Source organism: Argentina anserina, chromosome 6 (assembly GCF_933775445.1).
Source record: "Argentina anserina chromosome 6, drPotAnse1.1, whole genome shotgun sequence".
NCBI classification, from domain to species: Eukaryota; Viridiplantae; Streptophyta; class Magnoliopsida; order Rosales; family Rosaceae; genus Argentina; species Argentina anserina.
The window spans coordinates 35,643,812-35,666,413 of NC_065877.1; the positions used below are offsets into that span (position 1 = coordinate 35,643,812).

Consider the following 22,602-nt stretch of genomic DNA (forward strand, 5'->3'; position numbering starts at 1 on the left):
GTCCATCTCCTCCATTGCTCGGTCCGTCGGTTCCAAGATCCCACTACATAAATCGATTTGGTTAATCTGATGCAACTAGGATTCCCTCTCACCTAACCAGACCGGGAATGAAGAGATAATATCTATCTTGACTCAATCAGATCGGAGGTTCAACGGAAGTTCCTATTGTTATCGGGTTTTTGTGTGTTTAGGAAGAAGAAGATAGAACACCGTTCCCGCGGCATCTGACTCCTCCATTTATAAGGACATAAAAAATTATTACATGGAGAGCCACATCTATATAATATTTGCTAGATAGTCCTCCAAATTGCAAACCTCGTGGGACAAAAATAACTATCAGAAACCACGGAGTTTGGTGTAGTGGTTGTTGACCGCGGTAACTCTTTTGACCAGAGCTTAAATGTGTCATTAGTCACGGGTTCGATCGTTGGCGATGACATTACACACCTCAGCGTTTCTAATGGGTCTTGAAAGCGAAGAGCTCGGCTTTCGTTGGGCCGCTAAGGACATTACTGTGGTCAAAGCGCCCAGGTGCAATAACGGGTAGGAACCATTTCATATGGGCCCCTGTAGGGATTAGTCTCATATTGGAGGTATTACCTTATGTTGTGGGGATACCATGTAGATCCAATCGTGGACTGACATTGCTTGAGCACGTGAGTGCCCATGAGCATTGGGGGCCCCAAAAAGAACAGGTCATTGCCATGAATAAAAAAAATAACTCTAATCGAATGACGAATGTGAACTCATACGACCAAAGTAACTCTGATCGAATGTGGAAAAGAGTGTACCGCGCATATGTCACAGCCTCACAGGTAACATGTTTCTTGGAAAAATTCTAATAATCTTCAATTCTACGGCCGGCTTTGAGATGATAATATGAAGTATAATTGCAAATTCAACTCGGAATGATGATCAAACCGCCAAGAACAAGATATGGTGTCAAATCAGAACGTCCTGTTTACGAGGTGTTTGCAGGGGCAACTGTGTTGAAGAACATTACGTAGAGCGATTAAGGTGATTGTAGGTGATTGTAGAGTGATCAATGTGCATAACCACATTCGCATTACTTAATCATCCTCCCTAGGACTCATATGTTAGGACACAAGGCAAAATTTCTTTCTTGAATCCTTAGTCAATTCTATCTAGCTCGCCACTCGACAATACAAGCAGAAAACCATACACTGAAATTGACCATTGTCAATGGGGCCAGAGTGCTTGGAGGTCTGCTATTAAAGACTACTAAAACTCAAATCGAAATTAATAGCATACAAGCATTTTATGTACCTACAAGAAAAATAAACATAGTAGACTCAGAGAACTGCAGCCGCTAGCCAACTGGCCACTATGGACGGAGATAAATGGAAAGTAATATCCTCACCAAACATGAGCAACCCATTCTATATACACCAGGAAAATTTTCTCCAAACCCAAAGAATACGTGAAATAATTTACATTTACCAGATATGCGACCTCAACGCTTCCTCTTTTTCTTTAGAAATGGCATCGCACTCAGAGCTCTGATAGGTGGCTGTCCAGAATAATCTACTGTATCCTCCTGCAGAGACGCAACGGAGGTGGAATGATCACTACCAATATAATGATTTACGCTCTGTTCTGAATCACATGCAGATGTCCTACTGCCTGGTAATCCTACTAACGGTCTTTTTGTGGGAAGATTATATTGAACTGGCACATGACTGATATCAGCTTCATTGAGGAAGCCAGAGTTATCAGAAAGGTCACCATTTCTCAATAGAGTAGCAGCTGTAGCTCGATCATGAATTCCATCTCGGTTAGTACCAATCTCATTTTCATCCTCACCAATTTGCCCTACCATTTCAGTGTTGTTTTCAGAAACATCAGCCTGAAAATATCGATCAACATTGCTCAAACCTGGTTCATAAGTTTCATCTTCAGAGAGACAGAACCCACCGCCTACTTCAAGGTAATCTTTACTCTGGTTCTCCTTTGGAGACGACTTCCCTGCACTATTCTGTATCGATTCATTGACACCTGAAACAACTTCATCACATCTGCCGTCGGCCTTGGATAGAACTTGTTTCCCAGCCTCCATGTGGGAGGCACTGCTGTCAGTGAGATCCAGGTCATCTATGTCCATGTCATTGACTCTGTAATTCACAGGCTTCCGTAACCGCCCAGACTGCAAATGAGGATGTCAAGTAAAACAAAGTCAACCTACAGAAATATTCAATATGATACATGGAATATCCTAGGTAGTCCTAAAAAATGGTCATACCACCATCACCCATCAACTGTAGTTACACTCAATAGGAAACTGCTTTCAGCATCATACCCTTGTTTATACTTCTCAACTAATCTAAGCAACAACTATTTCCTAAAACATTTACGATAGCCATGACGATCAAAGGAGAAGTCTAAGAATCCTAGTCAGCAACTGTTTTCCAGTAGTGAGGAAAAAGAACAGGGAAACTTCATTTTTGAAACTCAATGCAAAACATGTTGCAGTTGGTAGTACCAAATACAGTGATCCTTTTATTCTCCAATTATCTGTTACGCCATTACCTCTTTTCTACAATGAATGTCACTACAACCAAAACCTCAACAAAAGAAAGCCAGATAACCAAATGAAAACAGGGGAAAATGCAATGAAAAAGAAAATTTATTGCCTGAGCTTACCAAAAATGCAATGATAACCAAATAGTCATATATTTCTGTTGTTCTAGATAAACTAAAATATAAATTGAACAAAAATAAATTGTGAAGCTTACCCTGCGCATTTCCTCTGAGCTTTTAAATGTCGCCTTATGATTTTCCAACTCATCAGCTTCTTCACAATCATTAGAGGTGCTTTGAGATTCTGGAGAGCTGGTACCTACTTTTCTATTCCCTCTTCTAGGTACCCTACTAGTGCCTCTTCCTCGTCGGCTTCCTCTTCCATTTGCATCTGATTTTCTATTGGTTTGTCCATCCTCAGAAGTTTTCCTTTTACCTGACTGCTTACGATTTGATTTCCCCTTAGAATTACTCTGACTTCTAACTGTGCTTTTCTCAGTTCTGACTACATAGTTATCTGAATTGTTAATCCCAACTTCATCAGTACTTATACTTTGCTTCTTTCTAGTATTAGAGCCTTCTTCTGCAGCGACATTCATCAATTCCGAAGGTTGATCCCCGGTGATACCTTTGACAGCTTTCTTAATCCTCTTGCTACGAATTTTTGCAAATCTTTCATTGAACGTGTAAAAAGCTTCCAGCCGCAGTTGAGTCTTTCACAAACATGTAAAAAAAAATTCACCTTTATGAAAATAATAGACACGACAATGTGTGTGTGTGTGTGTGTGTGTGAGAGAGAGAGAGAGAGAGAGAGAGAGAGAGAGAGAGAGTAACTGAGAGTAACTGAGCAAGTGCCAACCTCATGTTTGTTGTACTCTTTCAGAACAGGGATTAGCAGTTCATCTGACCTCTGGCTAACCCAACCAAACTTTTCCCAGCATAATCTACATGCAACAGAGCGGATCAGAATGGTTGGACTAACTACGCACCAATACATCAGAAACACCATATGAGTTGGAGATACACAGTGTGAGCCCATGGTTAAGGCCCATATTTCTCTCCAATAAATGCAGTCTCGGGTTTAAACCCCTCCATGGTACCTTAGTATTAGACACTAATTTCACGACAGCATTGATGAAGCAGGTTTAGGTGGGTATGCAATTATTAAAAATTCCATTGCAGCCTCAAATCAGTCAATTGTACTCAAGTGTCTAGAGCTGGAGTATAAAGGCCTAATTGTCATCAGTTTTTTTATAGGCCTAACTTCCTCTTCCATTTGCATCTACTTTTCATTGCATCCTCTTAAGTTCAAATTGCAGACCAGGCTGGATAATTGAAACTGGAGTCTTCTGCTGAACCCCAATCTTTGTAAAAGATCAGATTCCCTAAAATAACAAGGTAGGTAGTTCGAGCATTCAATATTCAGATCACCAAGGGCCTGACCCACTATATGCTCATTAAAATGGTGCCTTGACTAAAATTCCATCCCAGAAAGTAGGATGATATCTCTCTAATAAATAGTGCTAGTGTGTTATTCAAAGTAGCACAGCACAAAATAAACATATTATATTTCTAAGCTAGATGCAGGAAGGCATAACTTACATAGGTATATATTTATATTACTAACATTTTTCCTTCCAAACAAATTTATGTATCACACAACATTCTCCTGATCTGATGCACTGAAAGTAAAAGGATACACTTACTACAACACTGAACCTCAAAGACATTCAAAACCTAAGTATTAGAGAACTTACTTGCGAAGAACCAAATGATCTGGCTTTCCCCATGTGAAAGGCTCAGTCGACTTGTCCACTTGTGGACAGGTATAGGCAGAAGTAACTGCTTCACTCGGGAAAGATATCGGAATATGCCAATTTTTGCTCACTTTTCTCTGCAAAAAATAAAATTCAGTATCATGCATTACAACCTCTTCAATATACAGATAAAAGGAGGGGGGTGTGGAATCTAGACTGATAAACATGTTAACTTCATTACATGCGTGTTCATAAAAATTTGCTTTACACCCTCAGTCGGATCATCTGACTGCTTGTGTTCTTGATCTTGACAATTGCTTTTCTCATCCATATGACTCTTTGAATTTGTATCATTCTTCCCGAGGGTTGACCCTCTTTTCGTTGTACTTGATCCAGACTCAACATCCAACTTACCAAGGATGGTAGGATCTGGTGATTCAATCCAATTTCGAAATTTATGGAGGCCATCCTCCTCCGGAAATGCATTTACAACCTCAATAGCATTGACAATGCCAATTCCGCTGCGTAAGAAACCAAAAGACTTCAATAATCATTGAAAATATTTATTGCGCTTTTCTCATAGCATTACCAATGTTTATAGTTTGTCCGAATGTGAATATGTTGTTTTAACTTTTATATTCTGAAAAGCTAAATCCATAAACATTCAATGAGACAACCAACCTTTTCTAAGTGCTAAATGAAAATAGAACCAGAAGTAAAGGAAAATAGAACCAGAAACACTTACCTAACCCCTTCAGTATAATCACTACCAAGAAGAAGTGCCATACGAATTAACTTCTCCCTGGTTAGGCCAAGCTCACTCTCAATGTCCTGACAAGAGAAAAAAGTTTGAGCATACAAACTTTGTCATATACATAGATCTTTCAATCTATAATGCATCGTTGAAAAAAGAAATTAATGAAAGATACATGATTGGCAACATTATAAATTCCTGAATTAATGGAACTGCAGTATATGTCTGATTGGTTATATGAAATAGACTAGAACACAAGCCCAAGATCCAGACCTTCATAAAATATGTCTCAACATATTTTCGATCATCAAAAATATTTTTGTAAACACTTCGTGCTCCAAACAAGAATACGTCAGAGTCATCGGTCACAACACCATCAACAAGATTCGCCAGTTCCAAATATGCACACTGGGCTTCTGCTTCCATTGGTGCAATAATGTAGGGTATACCGAACATCTGCAACAGCTCCTACAAAAAATAGGATGCACAAAAATATTGAGTAACTCTGTCATTTTCAAGGAGCAAAGGAATACGCTGACAATGAATCAAAGAGATTTAGCAAACAATGACTATCCAGGTGAAAGGAATAAAAAAAAGAATAATATCCCTTCACATTTGTGACAAGCATCCTCAGAAGTGTTTTATACTCTAAAGAGAGGCAATTGGAGAGCTGCAGCAATTGCATATCCATATGTGAAGTGAAAAAAGAAAAAAAATAATAAGCATATGCACACACACATGCATATATAATTTCAAATGCATGTTCCAGTAAAAGAAAAAAGAAAGTGTGTGCCACAAGCTCAAGAAGTTGGAGAACTGTATTGATATTTCTGTAAAGTATATAATAAGGTATAAAATTTGGTAAATCAATACCTTCACGAGGCTTTCAAATACAAAAAACTAACTATAAAATTCTGTGATTACATAGGATTGCACATCAATTGTCTATAAGAGTCAAGGGAGATATTTACTCTGATGAGAAAACACATAAAATTAAAGATAAATAACAGAAAGAACTTGTCTCTTACAGACAGCTACTGCAATTTTAGTCATGATAATGCCTACTGACAGATATTTAGGAGGTACCTGACATTCAGTGAACATCTCACTGCTTACAGATTCTACATTACGTTCAAGCCGTCTCCGCTCATCTCCCAGATTCATACATTCTTGGTCTAAGATTAGCATTTCCTCCTCCAAATTAGCTTCAGTGACTTCAATATCCGCATTATCAATTTCCTTAACAGGGGATTTGTCCAGATTGTGACCAATTTCCTGAGAAATATTGTCATGACTCGTTTCCCTAATCTGTTTCTTATAACTATCAAATTTTTCTGTCATCTTGTTTGCTGATGTCTCTCTTATGGAAGAAGGGATTGCCATTACAACCAAATGACATGATGATTCTGTTTCAGCATCATCCTTCTGGGCATCAACCCCATCCGTAACATCATTAATAGTATCAGCATTAGTATTTCCACACACATTAGGAACAGATGATAAGCCACCACTTTCATTTAAAGTACCCAAGACTTGTTCCCTCATTGCATGAACCTCAGTTGTGCCAGAAGGAGTAACAGATATTGCCGAGTGCATTTCTCCTTCTAAATTGTCCCTTAAACTTGCATCTCGCATTACTTGTTCTGAAGAAGAGCCCAAGTATCTTACACTGTTTGGCTTTGCAATTCCATCAACAACTGATTCATTTTGTTGGCTGCTGAACTGTGGGTCAACCATCTTTATTTCTCTATCAATATTTCCTGTAGCTTTATGAGCCTCTTGTAAATGAGATTTCAACTTTTCATCTTCCAATGATGCACCACAATTCTCATCCCCTATATCCTCAACAACTGATTCAGTTTGTTGGCTGCTGAACTGTGGGTCAACCATCTTTGTTTCTCTATCAATATTTCCTGTAGCTTTATGAGCCTCTTGTAAATAAGATTTCAACTTTTCATCTTCCAATGATGCACCACACTTCTCATCCCCTATATCCTCAAGACTCCTCCTTATTGCTTCCTGCAAATCAGCTTCTTCTTCCTTATAACCTTTAGATGTTGTTTCTTTGCCGAGGTAAGATGAGGTATTTTCAGCAAGTCCAGAAAATCCTTCCTCCCATTCCACTTCACTGTCATCACTATTGTTGGCTTTCAAATAAGGGGGATCACTATTCAATTCAGTATTAACAGGAAAACTACTACTTTTTACAGTCCCCTCCTCCCAGTCAGAGTCTAAATCGGAACCAGAAATTTGTTTTTCTAGAGTATCATCAGCTGTAGAAATAGTTACAGGATTACCTGCTACTAAACGAGCAAATAAATCATCCTCAGAATCAAAATGCTTTGCATCACCATCATCTTCAATGGATATCTCTATAGGAGTGCCGAATTTTGAAACGTGCTGATCATTTCTCTCAACCAAGATCTTATCCCCGAGTAAGGATTCAGCAACCTTGTTTTGACCAGGATGATTTTTTGGCCCACCAATGTTATCAGAATTCCCATTATCATAACGTGATGTTTCTCTATCTGTTTCATTACTATGGGTCATTCTCAAAATGCTGCTAGTGTTATTCTTAGTTAGCATATTCCCACCATTGGTTATCTTGTTTGCATTGGTTTCTTCCTGTTCCATCTCTTTCATCAGATCCAAGTTCCTTTGCAGATCACGGGTCATACGGATCCCCATAGCTCTTACTCTACTGACTCTAACATTGCCCCTTTCGTCCAAATAAGTCTCAATGTTGCCATCAAAAACCCTTTGAGATTCTTCAGGGTTTGATGCAGTTGCATTATCGGTAGACGGAGTACTATTCTTCACATTAGAAAAGTGCTCTTTCAGTGCTTGTTCCTTGTAACCACTTCTCTCAGCTCTTGCAGCAGTAAGTACTCTGAACCATTTAACGTTAAACCTCACAAAGTTAATACTAGCAAAGTCGCAATCATGGAAAATCAAAGAATAACAAAAATTATTACTCACTGTTTATCACCAGTAAATGATGATGAGAAGATAAATTCTCTGTGGCTTTCAGAGGCTATCCGTGAAGTCTGGACACCACTGAAACCCCTTCCAGAAGCAGCTTTCTGCACATGATCTATCTCCCGACGGAAAGCAACAGTTTTAAGATAGGATTGTATTTGTAGCTCGGAGAACTTTCCAGGATCCTAATAAGTAGGAAGAACAAACGAGAACGGACCCAGACTTAATAATCCATCAAGCTCAAGAGTATAGGTGAAAAAGTGTAATGCAACGTCTGGTCATTAATGAGAATAAAACTGTAGAGACAGATAGATAATGAACACTTCCATAGGAACCAACCTTTTTGACCTTCTGATACTTTTGTCTGTTTTCTGCCATCAATCTCTCTCTTATCTAAAAGCAAAGAAAAAATATGCCAATGACTCACATCAGAATAAAATATTTACAAATTACTAAATAAAATCATGACAGCAAAAAAAAATCATAGCCAGTTCAGATAAAGTGCTTACTTGAACAAGAAGATCAAGTTGCATTGATGGGGGCAATGCTGCTAATACAGCTGGATCAACATCACCATGCATTGCTGGCTACAATACAGAGTATAAGTATACACATTCACCATACTCAAACACAATAAAGATGACTCGTGATTAGTGAAGACAAGGCACCAGATCCCAAAAACCCAAAGACTAATAATGTTTGGTTTAAGGTTTTGGTGTTGGTTAAGCTATTCTGGTGTCTATCCACTCATATTCCATTCATTGACCATGCAATTAAAATTTCTCAAATACTATAGTTAATACACATTAATTGGTGTATATCCACAATTGACCTCTATAAACATACCAGTATCATCTCTTCATCTTCATCATCTTCCTCTTCAATCACATCCTCATCAACAAGAATAGAGGTAGTTGATATTGATGCATTATTAGTTACACTCGCATCTACCTCTGCTGCAATAGATGCTGCAATCCTAAATTAAAAGTAAAATATCAATTTTTATCCAATCACAAACTTATAGAACTAAATAATCTTGTAGGCAATTACATTTCGTCTAGCTTTTCTTGATCAACATTACTCAATACTGCATCAGGTTTTCCTGAATTGATTCCTACTACCTCAGTGGGGTCTGACATAATCCTCTTACCCTTAGCATCATTCGCCTGCTTATTTGTCTGGTCAAGAACCCATAATCAATTCCCTGAGCTTCACTTTTTGGAACCGAATATATGGAATATAGATGCTTACCTGCAAACGAAGTCCAATCTGCATTGATGGAGGCAACGCAGCCAACACAGCTGGATCTACATCACCATGCATCTCTGGCTGCAAGATAAATTACAAGCAACGAAGACAGAAAAGTTCAACATCCCTTATAGAAACTCATAGGCACGAAGGAACTGAGGCATAAGACAACAAAACCACAAACAGGGTATCTACATTCTCAAGAAACTGGATGGCAAGTAAACCGCCATAATTGCTTTAAACCAATAACATTCGCATGTTATGAGCTAGAAACAAAATAACGATTTCAAAAGTCTGGTACAACTTACGAGTATCAACTCTTCATCTTCATCGCCATCCTCCTCACAAGGAACAGCAGCAGAAGTACTAGACAAACAATTCGTTAAACCCCCTTCTTCCTCTGCCAAAATCGATGCTGCCAACCTGAAACCATAATCAAATCCACACTACATAACTAATCTTACCACATTACAAAATCATAATCAACACATTACCAACTCCAAATGTATTCTCCGCTTACATTTCATCCAGCTTTTCCTGGTCGCAACGCTTCAACGCCGGATCATTTCCTTCTAAAATACTACTCCCCAAAACACCAGCTTCATCCGATACTCCCTTACCCTTGGTATCACTCTCTTGAGTCTCCCTCTGATTCTTAATATCCTCTGCCAATTCTTTCAGCCTCATCGACTTAAGCTATTAGAGTTAATCAAATTTACAATAAATTAAACAAAACTTACAAAAATAAATAATAATAGTAATAATAACAATAAAAAGTAACCGTACATTTCAACCAAACCACACAGTTAATTGATGTCATTCAATATGAAGTCGAAAAGCACAAAATTCTCAAATGAAATATCAGGAAAAGCACGAAATTCTCAAATGAAGATATCAGAGAGTTGTTCTTTACATGATTGAGGAGCAATTTCTCGGCGGTCTTACGGAGCTTGGCCTGAGAATTCTCACGCTGTCTCCGGCGCGCGATCACAGTGCGGCGCTTGAGAGCGGGCGTTCCGCCGTCGAAAACAAACACCGGCTTGGTGCGGAGGTAGAGCAGCTTGCAAATCCGGCGAAAGAAGCCGAGCAAATGCGCGTTGCGGACCATCTCGCCTTTCTCGTCGCGCATTGCCTTCATGAACTGAACCATCCATATGCTCGCGTCTGCGAAGAAGGAGGAATTGATTAGCGTGGAGTTGAAACGGTGGGGAATGAGTTAGGGTTTTAGAGGCGAAGGAGGGGAAGGGAGGAGTTACCAATGGCGAGTCTTCGTCCGGCTAGGGTTTCGACGGAGACGCGGCGGCCGACGGGGGCGAGTAGTTCCCAGAGACCGTGGACTCCCATTTCTGGAAATGCTCTCCGACTTTTTTTCTCCAATTATTTCACCGCCGGGAGGGTTTATATATGTGTGGCGGTTGGGAGCGAAAGGAATGAAACGATGTCGTATTAGCCTCAAGGTCTTAAATAACCGCTTTGGGTCGGGTTAGTTTCTCGGGTCGGACTCCTCAACTGAGGAAGGCTTTTGTGTGACGACAAAGAGCCAAAGAGGAACAGGTTTCTTCCGGTGAATTAATTTTTCTGAATCATTGTCAAATTTAGTTCTTGAGTTTTTCTGGATCATTTGTCACATTTAGTTTTGTTCTGTAGTTTTCATTGAACAGGTTTCTAAATTTAGTTTATTTTTTTGCTGAAATATCTTGTCTTTTTTGTGTAGAATTTGAAAATTTGATTCAGAATATCTGTGAATGTGTGGTTGAATATTCTCGTATCTGCACTATTGTCTTTGAAGGTTCCTGATTTAAGCCTCCAATTTCACTATTGTCTGTGAATCGGTGATTTTTAAGTTATGGTAAATTATTACTCAGAATGGTATTAAATTAGGAACTAGTGATTTAGTATCTGAATGAGATATGCAGTATGTTCATCGGAGTAATATATGGTTTCTAGGGGTTTCTTCTAATTTTTTGACTTTGTATTGTATAATCTGGTAAAGGGATATCTAATGAACATCGACTTCTTTCCAGAGCTATTGTAGTCAGAATTTCAAGTGTAGGATTTATTTAGCTAGCATCTTTTCTTTTAGACAGAAGGGCACGGAGCGGCACGCACTATGGGAGGAGGAAGAAGAAGCTTATAGATGGTGCATAAAGATGTTGCTTGCGCCGCAGTGGTAGTGCTCGCCGCAGTGGCAGTGCTCTAAGAATCTTGTTCTCACCTAGTACTGGATTCATCTCATCTGAGGGTATCTTATGTCAACTGAAACATGGTTCTGGAGCTCATTTCAGTTACAATCAAGTGGCTTCACTCCAACGTCTCCGTATCTATCAGCTACCATTTTATATCATAACATACACAATAACGAACTGGAAAAGTCTAGTATATATTGATGCATACTAATATATCTCACATCTGATTATCCATATTGTTTTATAAGTGGAGTCGAAAAAATAATATAAGTTTTCAACCGTTGAATGTAAGAACGATGATGTATAATAGACAAACTCGAATCTCCTGGTCTCATTCAATTTTGGAAAGTATCGTACTTCTATGTCCGCAAGGTGACAAAATGATCATGTGTACATGTACATGAAGTCTTCCCCCACATACCTTCATGGGATGGGGTGTTAAGTGTGCGTGTACTCCGCAGGTATACGTTACAAATTCGAACCTGCTAAGAAGCCAAGTGGCAGCAGCGGCCGCCCTCGCAGGCCGGACTGTCATTGAAGTTCTTGGACGGATACTTCGCCAAGACCATGCCGACCCCAAACACCAGATTCTCGCCGCTGGACCTGATTCCGGTGATCGACCACCACTGGTAGAACACCCTCACGCTGATGCGTTGATCTCGGCGATCCGTGGTTGATTTTGCCGGTGACTTTCTTGGAATAAGTGGCGAGGTAGTTGTCCGGCGGGAGCGTGATCTAGAACGCATCGCCGAGGTCCACGACGAAGTCGCCGGTGGCGGGGTTGACGGTGTAGTTCTTGACCGCGGAAGGGAGGAGCCCGAAGCCGTAGCGGGTCGGGTTCGGGGTTTTCGGCTCGGCGGTTTGGGAGGAGAGAGAAACAAGGAGGATGAGGGCGAAGCAGACGACGAGATGAAATGTCTTTTTTTTAAAATTTCAACAAAAGATGAAGATCGGACTCTTTATATCAACAACGGCTAACGACGCGTCGTTTTTGACGGCGCTCGCGGTTAGATCTAAGGAGGTGTATAACTGTCTTTTTCAACGTACTCGTAGCGTATTTCGATCATTTCGGACGCGAATTCGGCCATCTCGAGCGCGGTTCCGGGCGTTTCTTTGGGTTCACAGTATGACACTTTGTCAAGGCTACCAGTGGAGTCTTTGTGCCGTTTTAGGTGTGTATCAAAGCCATGGCTGTCCTTAATTTTGATGGTTTAGTATCGGCACCCACAGAGCTCGACTTTGTTTACAGTCATCTTCCAAATGGTGGACTTGATTGGAGACCCTTCGTCCTCTATTCCTGCAATGGTTTGTTCTTGTCTCACTTATGTTGTGGCGACTACAGTTATAGTTTGATCAACCCTGTAACCAAGGAATCCAAGAAACTATCTAGGACATCAATATGGAGACTACCACGGGAGCCTTTACATGTGCACAAACACTTATATGAACTTGGATTTGATCACTCCACCAATTTATACAAGGTGATTAACGGGCAGGAATATGGTGATGGAGTTGTGTACTTGTGTTTTGTTGGAGATGAGAGATCTCACATTTAAGAAGTGACAAAGAAAATAAAACTTATAAGTGGGTGGATAATAACCAATTGTACCGAGGCATTTTGTGATTAAAACCCAACACATGTGAGGTGGTTAAGTTGGGACAATATCGGTACAGTTGGTCCACGTACAGTTGGTCCACGCTTATCGCTGTTTAACATGTTTAGCCTTCAACGTCTGGTATCAGAGCTTGGTTCCGATGAGGGGGAATCAACACTCCCATCCCTCCCTACCCACCAGGTCGCTCTTACCCCTCCGCGCACCACCCCTCCTACTCATCCATACTCCACCACCATTCCGCCCCGATCCACACCCCAGGCTGTGTCTATCTCCATCGACCAGCTCCATACCTTCCAAGCCGCGGTTGATAGCTTGCAAACCCAAACAGAGGTCCTCCGGTCACAGAATGACGACCTCCACAGCACTATCGAGGCCATCGCGCGCAGCCAAACCTGGATGACACACCAGTTTGCAGTGTTACAGAATCCCTTCAAAAAAAGAATGTCCAAAGAATGTGCTTGAATATTTGCTGATATATCTAGTAAATATTTGAAAGCTGAGTGTTGGCTGTTATGAATCTGTCAAAATAAGTGTGTAATATGCTATTCTGATCCTGCATATATGCCTTGGATGTTACCATCAATTCATGGTGTTGCCCGATGTGTGCTTAACTATAAAATGCTTTCTTTTGCTTAAGCTTTGAATCATGCACACCAATATATTGACGGTCTGGGATATGCATCCGGCACATTCATCCTACTTTTGGTTAAGTACATGTTCGTTACTGTTGCCAACGCTGCACATGATCCAATACGCATTCTTCAGTGAGAAACGTCTTAGTTGATTCAGAGATGGGAAGCATGTTGGAAACTGGCTTAGATGATGTTGTTGGGGTTTTGGCTGAGCAACTTATGGTGCATTAGCATGTTCAAAACTTGCTGAAGCTAGTTGTTGTGAAACTTATGTGTGCAGTGTACAAGTCTGCCTTATCTGCATGGATGCATGATGGATCCTAAATATAATGCAAATGAGACTCCTTTCAAAGTTATATATCTTATTTTGTTGATCTGCTTGGCTCTGGTTTCTTTCACTGTTTCACATAGTAAAGGATTTTCTGTTCTCAAAGGCTAAGTATAATTCCTTTCTTTTTAATCCTAATTTTCTTTTCCCTTGTACAGGTTCTGCCTTGTCCAAAACTCCAATCCTGCTGTACCTCCCATTAGATAGTAACCGGCGTCTATAAGGTTCCATGTACTACTTCTTGTAGCCTAGACCGCTAGCTAGCAGTAAGCATTGAGCCTGTGAAGCACTTCAGAGGATGTTCACATCATGAGGTAAGTTCTTAATTTGAGTTGCCTCATTCATCAGAATCAGGCCAATTTTTGTTTATTCCACTTATTGTCGTAGACCATATGTCTTGTTTTCATGTTACAAATCCTGAGCGTTGTATAAAACATACTGGTCTGGATGATGTCTAATGAATTGGACAGCTCTATGTATAAATATACATTTCCATTTTCTGATCGATAGGGGTTTTTGAGTAGATTCTGATAAAATGTTAGAACAAGAAACTATGAAATGGGTCACCCTTTTCTTTCACACAGTACTGAATTTCAGTACAAGAATCTACATAGTTTTGTAATCTACTTTGTGCAGCTAAAACCTTTCCTCTCAATTTTTAGTCTTCAAATTACAGCTGAGGCTGAGAGTTACAACAAACCTTCATTAATTCACCAGTAGTAATTGGAATTTAGCAGGAAAAGCACATAAATATTATTTACCATAGTTCATATACATATGTATATAAGTATATGCATATACACACAGACAAGCAGGGAATGACATGTTACATATATACAACTACAAATACAAGTTTAGCATCATCAGATTGTCTATTGAGATCTGAGCCGAATAAGAAGCATGTGAACACACAAGGATGCGAATCTGTTCTGAAAAATATTGCTATCTTTGTCTTAAGCTTTCAGTTTTGTGAAATTCAATATTCCATCAAGCCAACTACCCAAAGATGCAGTCACTATGATGAGCTTATTGATAGGGAATGATAATACCAATAGTTTACAAATAAGATATGAAATCTAAGGGAGATTTGACTAATGGTTGTGGATTAAAAAATTGCAAATCCCTGTTATGGTGGTTAGACAAGTGCATTCGGACCCTAAATGACTTTGCATTGTACGTTGTAGTACAGTTGTATTCTATGGCATTGTAGAATTTCCTTTAGAGTTTGCAGCTTCGTCTCAACCATCTGATTTATGCCTAGACCAAGTGACTAAATTTTCAATTTGACAATATCAACTTTATAAATTTGGTGTTGCTTAATTGTAAGGTTTGTCACAACTCACAACTAATATCATTGTTAACGTACGTCTGTGTTTTTACCTCAAGTATGACCTCATTCAAAAACGACCTGACAGACCATTTCCAACCATTATAAAGCTGCCGGCGCCATATTTTCAAATTAATATACAATGAGCCAAATTCCAGTGGCTTCTTCTTATGCACTAACTGTTATATGGCATCAAGGTAACCAACAAGAATCCAAATGCCTCATTCTAGAGTCGGCCAATATCGGCACTTACAACTAACCTCAGCAGGCTCAGCTTTGAAGTTTTAGTCCTCTTCTACAATACCAAGCATTGGGCTAATAACATCTAATATACGCCAGATGGTGCACACCAGCAATGTTTAGATCATTGAAAATGAACAAACTTTCCATCTGCGTAATCTTCTTTTCATTGTTTCTCTTTCTCCACAGCACTAGTTCTACAGCACCAGCAGATGACAAGCCGCACTCAAAGGGTTTTACCTCTAGCAAAGTTCTCATTTACTCAGGGTATGGTATTTTGGCCTTGGTTTGTCTAGTGTTACTCATTTCCAGGATATGTAGCAAAATCAAAACAAAAAATGAAAAGAAGGCTGTTGGTGCGCCAGTAAAGAACAAGGTAGCATCAGTTGATGAAAGCATGGTCAGCAAATATAGTGCTTCATCGACTGAGGACAAAAGCGGAATCAGTCAAGCACAACATTCAGTAACTTTCTCAGCCGAGAGCACTGCTATGATGAACTCCTCCTCACTTGTAGTCCTCTCCAGCCCGGTCAATGGATTAAACTTTGAAGAGTTGCTCAAAGCTCCTGCCGAGATGCTTGGAAGAGGCAAGTATGGTAGCCTCTACAAGGTCATCATTGATTTTGGGGCAACCCTTGTTGTCAAAAGGATCAAAGATTGGAAAATTTCAACTAATGATTTTAAGCTGAGGATGCAGAGGTTAGACCAAGCCAAGCACCCTAATGTCTTGTCTGCTCTAGCCTTCTACTCCTCCAGACAAGAAAAACTTCTGGTCTATGAATATCAGTACAATGGAAGCCTCTTCAGGCTCATACATGGTAAGCATTTCACGTTATAATTTGAATACTAATTATTAAAAATACAGAATGCATAATGATTTTCAAGAGCACAGAACTAACGTTACCGAAAAAAAATTCCCAGATTTTAGTTACTTCATGCATATCTTAATATGTGACAACGTGACGATATGTTACTTGTTATGCGGAAATAAGGGTCAGGGCACCTCGAGAAATAAGAAAATGAAACGCTGTCCATTAATTACTCGATTCATCTGTATAGAAGTATTGAATTTATCTAAAATTTGCATGATTCTGATGTGGTATTTGTATGAATTAGGAAACCAAGGGGGCAAAGCCTTTAACTGGACAAGCAGACTTTCCTGTGCAGCAACCATTGCTGAAACATTAGCTTTTATGCACGATGATCTCCACAAAGATGGGATTGCTCATGGAAACTTAAAATCTTCAAACATCTTGTTGAACAAGAACATGGAGCCTTGCATAAGCGAGTATGGTCTTATGGAGATCAACGATCATGATAAAATATTACCGAGGAAGGTGTCTGCTGCCAGTGGTGCTTCTACTACATTTAAAGCAGACATTTATGGATTTGGTGTGATACTTCTTGAGCTGCTTACAGGAAAACTTGTGCAGCACGATGGAGTTGACTTGACATCTTGGGTTCACTCGGTGGTTCGAGAAGAATGGACTGCAGAAGTGTTTGACAAGTCCTTATATTCGGAATGCGCAAGCGAGGAGAGGATGGTGAACTTGCTTCAGGTGGCTTTAAAGTGTGTCAATCGTTCTCCGGAGGCTAGACCAGGCATGAAACAAGTTGCTACCATGATCAACAACATAAAAGAGGATGACGACAAATCCACATTCTTTGATGTATGAACCATGACTATGAAACGTAGTGATCTCCTTATAAATTAGTTGGATTTGTGTTGATATATAGACTTGCAAAGTAAATTAGCACTTTTCTCCCATATCTGTATTTTAATGTACTAAGAGCTTTATATCATATCATTATAAGCACATTTTGTGATTTTGTACTTGCATCCAATAAGCAAAAGCATACATGCAATAACCACCTTCTAGCTCATGTCTTACACTCACAATTAGTTGAGAACTGACTTCAACTAAACCAGTTATCTTCTTCTCTGCTATTAATTTTAGCGTTTTACCTATTTTCGTTCTCGCAGCAACTGGTGATCAAGGGAGGTGGGTTAGTATATTAGGATTAGGCTCGGTCAAGGCCTCAATGGCTCAATCCCTTAAAATGGAGCCAAAAATTTTGCTTCATCAAATAAACTTGCTGCTAGCTAGAAAACTTTCTGTTAAGCACTAAATCTTCTAGCTACTGATAGTCTGATACTATATCACAGAACTAATCTGCAGAAAGAAAATGGATCAAAGCGAGTGAGTCTAAAAGCAATAGCATTCCAACACTGAGATAATCATCACAATTTTCTAACTATTAGGTGAAGGAAGGACTAGCTAGTAGTGTCCCATCTCCATCTTCACTAGTTTGCTTGAAGGGTATTTCCATTGGCTGAAATGGCTGATATGAAAAGATAGGGATTTTTCTTAGCACCAATTACCATTTGTAGTGCTAACATGCTTCTGACTTAGTAATAGACAAAATCATGACTTCAAACACAAATTTGTGAAGCAATACCACAACTCTCTGCTACTAGTCAACACACAAATCATGAAAGCTTATAGCACCAGAATGCATGTTCCATCCCCATTTTGAAAGGTCACCGCTCCGACGAGAAGTCAATGGTTTAAATCCACAGATGAACCAAATTAAAAGTCTTTATACTCTTATAGTCTTATATCATCATATTGATTCTCGAAGATTATTAATGAAATCTTCTTTACCTTCAGAACTGCAGATACAAACATGAATACATAGAACATTAGAACATCATTAGAAATATGTTGTTCTCTTCTAACAACTCATTGGCATATTAGATGGACTGACTATGAGTAAAGATGGTGTTAACTTGTCCTTATCACAAAGAGGTGATGCAAGCAACATAGTTAATTAGTAGAATTATACTTTTGTAGAGCTTAACCAAACTGTAATCACATTCCCAACTCTCAGTTGTTCTCTAACCTAACCTTATTGACATTTCAATACACGACTCACTTACCTAACTGCAACCCAGCATCTTCCCCTACTAATAAGTTTCCAACTAATGTGTGATTGCCATTAATTCCAAACCCGGCCTCACACCTAAATACCTAATTTTTGCCTTTAAACATAAGATAAAGAATTCATATGTTTCATACTTAAAGGCACACGCAGTTGCCCCAAATAAAGGTTATATCTTTTACCTAGATTATCAAGGAATGTGATAGATTGAGTATACACAAGCTGAAACTGGAATAAGCGCACAACTATATGTAGTGTATCAGATTCTTTCTAAGAAAGGTACTCGAGAGAAATTGCATTTTTGAAGAATTACTTGGTCATGTATTGTTAGCAAATACATGGACGAGACCTTTCCCAATATAAACATCGGATAGGAACCAAACAAATGAACAATTTCTTCTTTTTTAATGCATCCACGTTTAAATTCTCCCATGCTATGAAAATGAAAAAAAAAAAAAAGGGGACCAAACTATAGCCTCTGAAAACGATATTAATGTTTTTAATACCGACGAAATCGAAAATTTGGAATTTTAAGGGGCTTTCATTCCAATATGTAAGGATGAATGACGTTATGTATTGGAGAACCATAAAACCCGGTTTGTAAAAGTAGCACTAGAATTGTAATTTATGTATTTATTAATTTAAATATATGAATTTAATGTAATTAATTTTATTAATTTATTTGAATTAATACCTATTTTTATCCACATTTATTTATTTTATCATCATTTAAATATTTATAAAACACAAAATGTTTTTTTCAAAGCTTTAAGAGTTTCAAAACTTGAGATTTCAATAACGCCTTTTCTAAAACTTGTGGAATATGTATAGGATTTTTATATTGCCCTTCATTACAATCAGATTAGGTGTCAAAATCACATCACATATCTAATAATACCAAACCTAATTCATAATTAATTCCACAATAACCTAACCAACCTCTAGATGTGACAAACAAAACAAATCCAACCGGAGCCACCGGCAGGGTTTATTCAAACCGCCCCGGCCCATGTCTTTGTCCGCTAGCAGTTGACCAAACCTCTCCCCACGCGCTCCCTCCGGCACGTGGAGCGATCCCTATATTTCTTTTTGTCACTTTAGGAACTCTGGCCACTGTCACCTCTCTCTGGTCTCTCTGGTGACCATCAACAAAACTCAACTAGAGAGAGAAAGTGACACTTTCAGCCGAGAGAGAGAGAGAGAGAGAGAGAGAGAGAGAGAGAGAGGCACGCACACACACAAAAAGAAGAACTTTCCTCTTCTTTGTACTAAGCATCAGTTACTCATCAGTCTTTAGGGTTCTCTGCTGCAACAGAGCTAGAGCAGCACAACTGCCGCACCCCCCAGAATCAAGCTAAGTATGCTGGTATTTATTCAGTACTGAGTTTTTCATATGGATTATGAAATTGTTTGTACATTAAAGTTGTGAGGAAATTTTGGTGATTTCTTAAGTTTGAGATGGAGGAAAAGGTAGTGTTTGATTTGAGCTCAAGTAGCTGCAAAGTGAACTGGGTTTTGTTGTTGTGTTTGATCTCTGAGTAGAGAAGAGTTCTAGAGTTAGATGGTGTTTTTGGGAAAACCCAATTCAAGATGTCTTGGGTTCAGCAACAAGTCAAGCTCAATGATGGTTATATGAGCTACCCACCACCATATGCTGGTACCTTTTACAGAGAATCTAGTCCCTCAATACCATCACCACCTTCATCATCATCAGGGACAAAGATCAGTCCTGCTGTTCTATTTATCATTGTAATTTTGGCTGTGTTGTTCTTCATCTCTGGTTTGCTTCACCTGCTTGTTAGATTTCTTATAAAGCACCCATCTTCAGCTTCTTCTCAGACTAATAATAGGTACCCAGAAATTTCTACTGCTGATGCTCTTCAGAGGCAGCTTCAGCAACTCTTCCATCTTCATGATTCGGGTCTGGATCAGGCTTTTATAGATGCTCTTCCTGTTTTCCAGTATAGGGAGATTGTGGGTTTGAAAGAGCCGTTTGATTGTGCTGTTTGTCTATGTGAGTTTACTGAGAAAGATAAGCTCAGATTGCTTCCTATGTGTAGCCATGCTTTCCATATCAACTGTATAGACACTTGGCTACTGTCGAATTCGACATGTCCTCTTTGTAGGGGTACCCTCTTCACTCCCGGGTATTCGGTTGAGAACCCAATGTTTGATTTTGATGACTACAGAGATGAAGACGGGTACCCTGGTAACGGAGAAAATGGGTTCACTCCTAGTCAGAAGACTGTGGACATTGAGGAAGTTGTTGTTGACAATGGGGTTATGCCTGTGAGACTCGGTAAGTTTAGGAAGGTAGATGCTGCTGTAGGGGAGACCGCAGGAGGGGAGACTAGTAGCAGTACATTGGATGCGAGAAGATGCTATTCAATGGGATCATATCAGTATGTGCTTGATAATTCAGAACTCCGGGTTGCCTTATCGAAGGATCAACAGGGTCGCAATATAAAGCTAACAAAAGATGAACACATTGGTAATTCTTCAATTGATAGTGATGTAGAGGCAAAGAAGATTGGTAGTGTGACTAAAGGTGAAAGCTACTCTGTTTCCAAGATCTGGCTCTGGTCTAAGAAGGGCAAGTATTCAAACTCACTAGATACACAGATGGGTATGCCTTCGTCTCTTAATACAGACTTGCCATGGATGAGAAGAACAGAAGAAGCAAGAGAGGTATAATTCCTTATTCTTACAACCGTAGTTGAATTGAACAGAATGATCAAAGGTTGTTCCACCTTAGTCTGATTTTACCTTTTCCAATATTTTTGCAATGCTCTAATTCAGTGATGGTGTGTAGCGTTAGTGCATGACTGTTGTTGTACCATATCTTGTCCTTTGAAACAGAGATGCTATCTTTTGTGAAGAAGGTGTTTTTTTTTTCTGATTTTAGGGAATGACAATGTATGATGGTTTCTCTAGTTGTGCCCAATTACATGCTATTAGGCAATGCCATTGTTGTGTTCTACAGAATAGTGTATTAATCATCACATCAATTACTTCAGCATATTTTGGTGACCTTAATTGCAAGGTTACAAACAATTATCTTTACTGCAGTATCCAACCCTCCTCTAGTTCAGCAGATAGGGCTATAGGATAGATTGGGTCTAAAGTGTTTGCAGCCAGAAGATTTCTGGTCAATTATACATTGTTGCATTGTGGATAGGTTTTCATGAAATAAGGGAAATTTTTAGAGGTCTAAAAGAGCTTTCTGTGTCATCCATGTTCTGTCCAATTTTATCACCCCTGTTAAACATAGTTGCATATTGTTTGAGAGAAGACAACAGTTCCATACTAATACTAATATACTAAGCAATGATTCTCCTGGTTTTGAGCTTTTGACCTATCCTTTTTTTTCTGGTTCTTCATCTCCATTTTACATGCTTATGATTCATTGCAAGGGCATAGTTGTCAGTTAAGTCATTTGCATACTTTTTTTTTGGCTCTTGATGAATTGAGTGTTCTGACCTTAGCCATAGCCACTGATATTGGAATGATAATGTGATTGCAATCTAATATATTGACATACCTTAGTGTGTTCTTCTAGTGATCTTTTAGGCAGTATCATGATGGTGGGATCCATGAAAGCTGTGCTTACAACATAATCTTTCCTTCTTGTGAAATGAGACCTTTTGTTCAAATATTGGCTGGAATGGGGTCTCTTTTTGCCATTCCCATGTGGTCATGTTGAACTCAAATTCCTTCAAATTTTTAAAAATGCGCCTTTAAGTTTTCCCCTTGACGTGCAAATAAACTACTGCAAATCTGCACCTTTTGAAGGCATTTGAGTGATTTGACTACAATCTCTATAGTTGGTTAGAAACACTGTCAAACACAACCTCTCAATGTTGGCCTGTTGGGTTGAGGTACTACTTGGGAGTACTACAGTAATTGGTTAGAAACACAATCTCTATAGTTGGGAGTACTACTTGTAAGAAGTTCAAACACTGCTACAAAACTGCCAGAGTTGAGATGAGGCTTGGACATTGTACTCGAATAAGAAATGAGATGTGAAGATTGCTAGGACCCGTGATATGGTTTC

The 22,602-nt window shown here is 39.2% G+C and overlaps 3 protein-coding genes across 5 annotated transcripts; 2 read left to right on the top strand and 1 right to left on the bottom strand.

The window, feature by feature from the left end:
* Nucleotides 1–1,128: 1,128 nt before the first annotated feature.
* Nucleotides 1,129–10,641, bottom strand: LOC126799520 (DNA repair protein UVH3). 3 transcript variants are annotated; one of them, XM_050526737.1, is made up of 18 exons: nucleotides 10,533–10,641; nucleotides 10,190–10,440; nucleotides 9,797–9,972; nucleotides 9,585–9,699; nucleotides 9,280–9,357; nucleotides 9,079–9,206; nucleotides 8,875–9,004; nucleotides 8,538–8,615; nucleotides 8,368–8,421; nucleotides 8,029–8,213; nucleotides 6,136–7,939; nucleotides 5,323–5,517; nucleotides 5,041–5,126; nucleotides 4,537–4,816; nucleotides 4,296–4,432; nucleotides 3,398–3,482; nucleotides 2,754–3,251; nucleotides 1,129–2,164 (listed from the first exon to the last, which is right to left on the bottom strand). In XM_050526737.1, exons 1-18 carry the CDS (start codon nucleotides 10,618–10,620, stop codon nucleotides 1,475–1,477), a joined length of 5,058 nt encoding a protein of 1,685 aa, XP_050382694.1. In that variant the 5' UTR covers nucleotides 10,621–10,641; the 3' UTR covers nucleotides 1,129–1,474. The 3 variants fall into 3 exon arrangements, with proteins under 3 accessions (XP_050382694.1, XP_050382695.1, XP_050382696.1); XM_050526738.1 differs by lacking the exons at nucleotides 3,398–3,482; nucleotides 4,296–4,432; nucleotides 4,537–4,816; nucleotides 5,041–5,126; XM_050526739.1 differs by lacking the exons at nucleotides 9,079–9,206; nucleotides 9,280–9,357; nucleotides 9,585–9,699; ... (1 more) ...; nucleotides 10,190–10,440; nucleotides 10,533–10,641 and having other exon boundaries at nucleotides 8,538–8,611; nucleotides 8,875–8,982.
* Nucleotides 10,642–15,576: 4,935 nt separating this feature from the next.
* On the top strand, nucleotides 15,577–17,430 carry LOC126799537 (probable inactive receptor kinase At2g26730). Its single transcript, XM_050526759.1, has 2 exons — nucleotides 15,577–16,423; nucleotides 16,722–17,430. The coding sequence occupies exons 1-2, from the start codon at nucleotides 15,721–15,723 to the stop codon at nucleotides 17,279–17,281; spliced, it is 1,263 nt and encodes a 420-aa protein (XP_050382716.1). The 5' UTR covers nucleotides 15,577–15,720; the 3' UTR covers nucleotides 17,282–17,430.
* Nucleotides 17,431–19,696: 2,266 nt separating this feature from the next.
* LOC126799540 (RING-H2 finger protein ATL46-like) lies at nucleotides 19,697–21,564 on the top strand. The gene has a single exon (XM_050526763.1). The coding sequence runs from the start codon at nucleotides 20,139–20,141 to the stop codon at nucleotides 21,240–21,242; it is 1,104 nt and encodes a 367-aa protein (XP_050382720.1). The 5' UTR covers nucleotides 19,697–20,138; the 3' UTR covers nucleotides 21,243–21,564.
* Nucleotides 21,565–22,602: the final 1,038 nt, after the last annotated feature.

Bases quoted from the DNA above. Each gene is read 5' to 3' on its own strand.
- LOC126799520 (XM_050526737.1), bottom strand. From the start codon at position 10,620: ATGGGAGTCCACGGTCTCTGGGAACTACTCGCCCCCGTCGGCCGCCGC. The intron at 9,358-9,584 runs GTAAGTTGTACC...TTTATCTTGCAG, and splicing joins AAGATGAAGAGTTGATACTC to CCAGAGATGCATGGTGATGT. The intron at 7,940-8,028 runs GTGAGTAATAAT...TAAATGGTTCAG, and splicing joins TCATTTACTGGTGATAAACA to AGTACTTACTGCTGCAAGAG.
- LOC126799537 (XM_050526759.1), top strand. From the start codon at position 15,721: ATGTTTAGATCATTGAAAATGAACAAACTTTCCATCTGCGTAATCTTC. The intron at 16,424-16,721 runs GTAAGCATTTCA...TGTATGAATTAG, and splicing joins CCTCTTCAGGCTCATACATG to GAAACCAAGGGGGCAAAGCC.
- LOC126799540 (XM_050526763.1), top strand. From the start codon at position 20,139: ATGTCTTGGGTTCAGCAACAAGTCAAGCTCAATGATGGTTATATGAGC.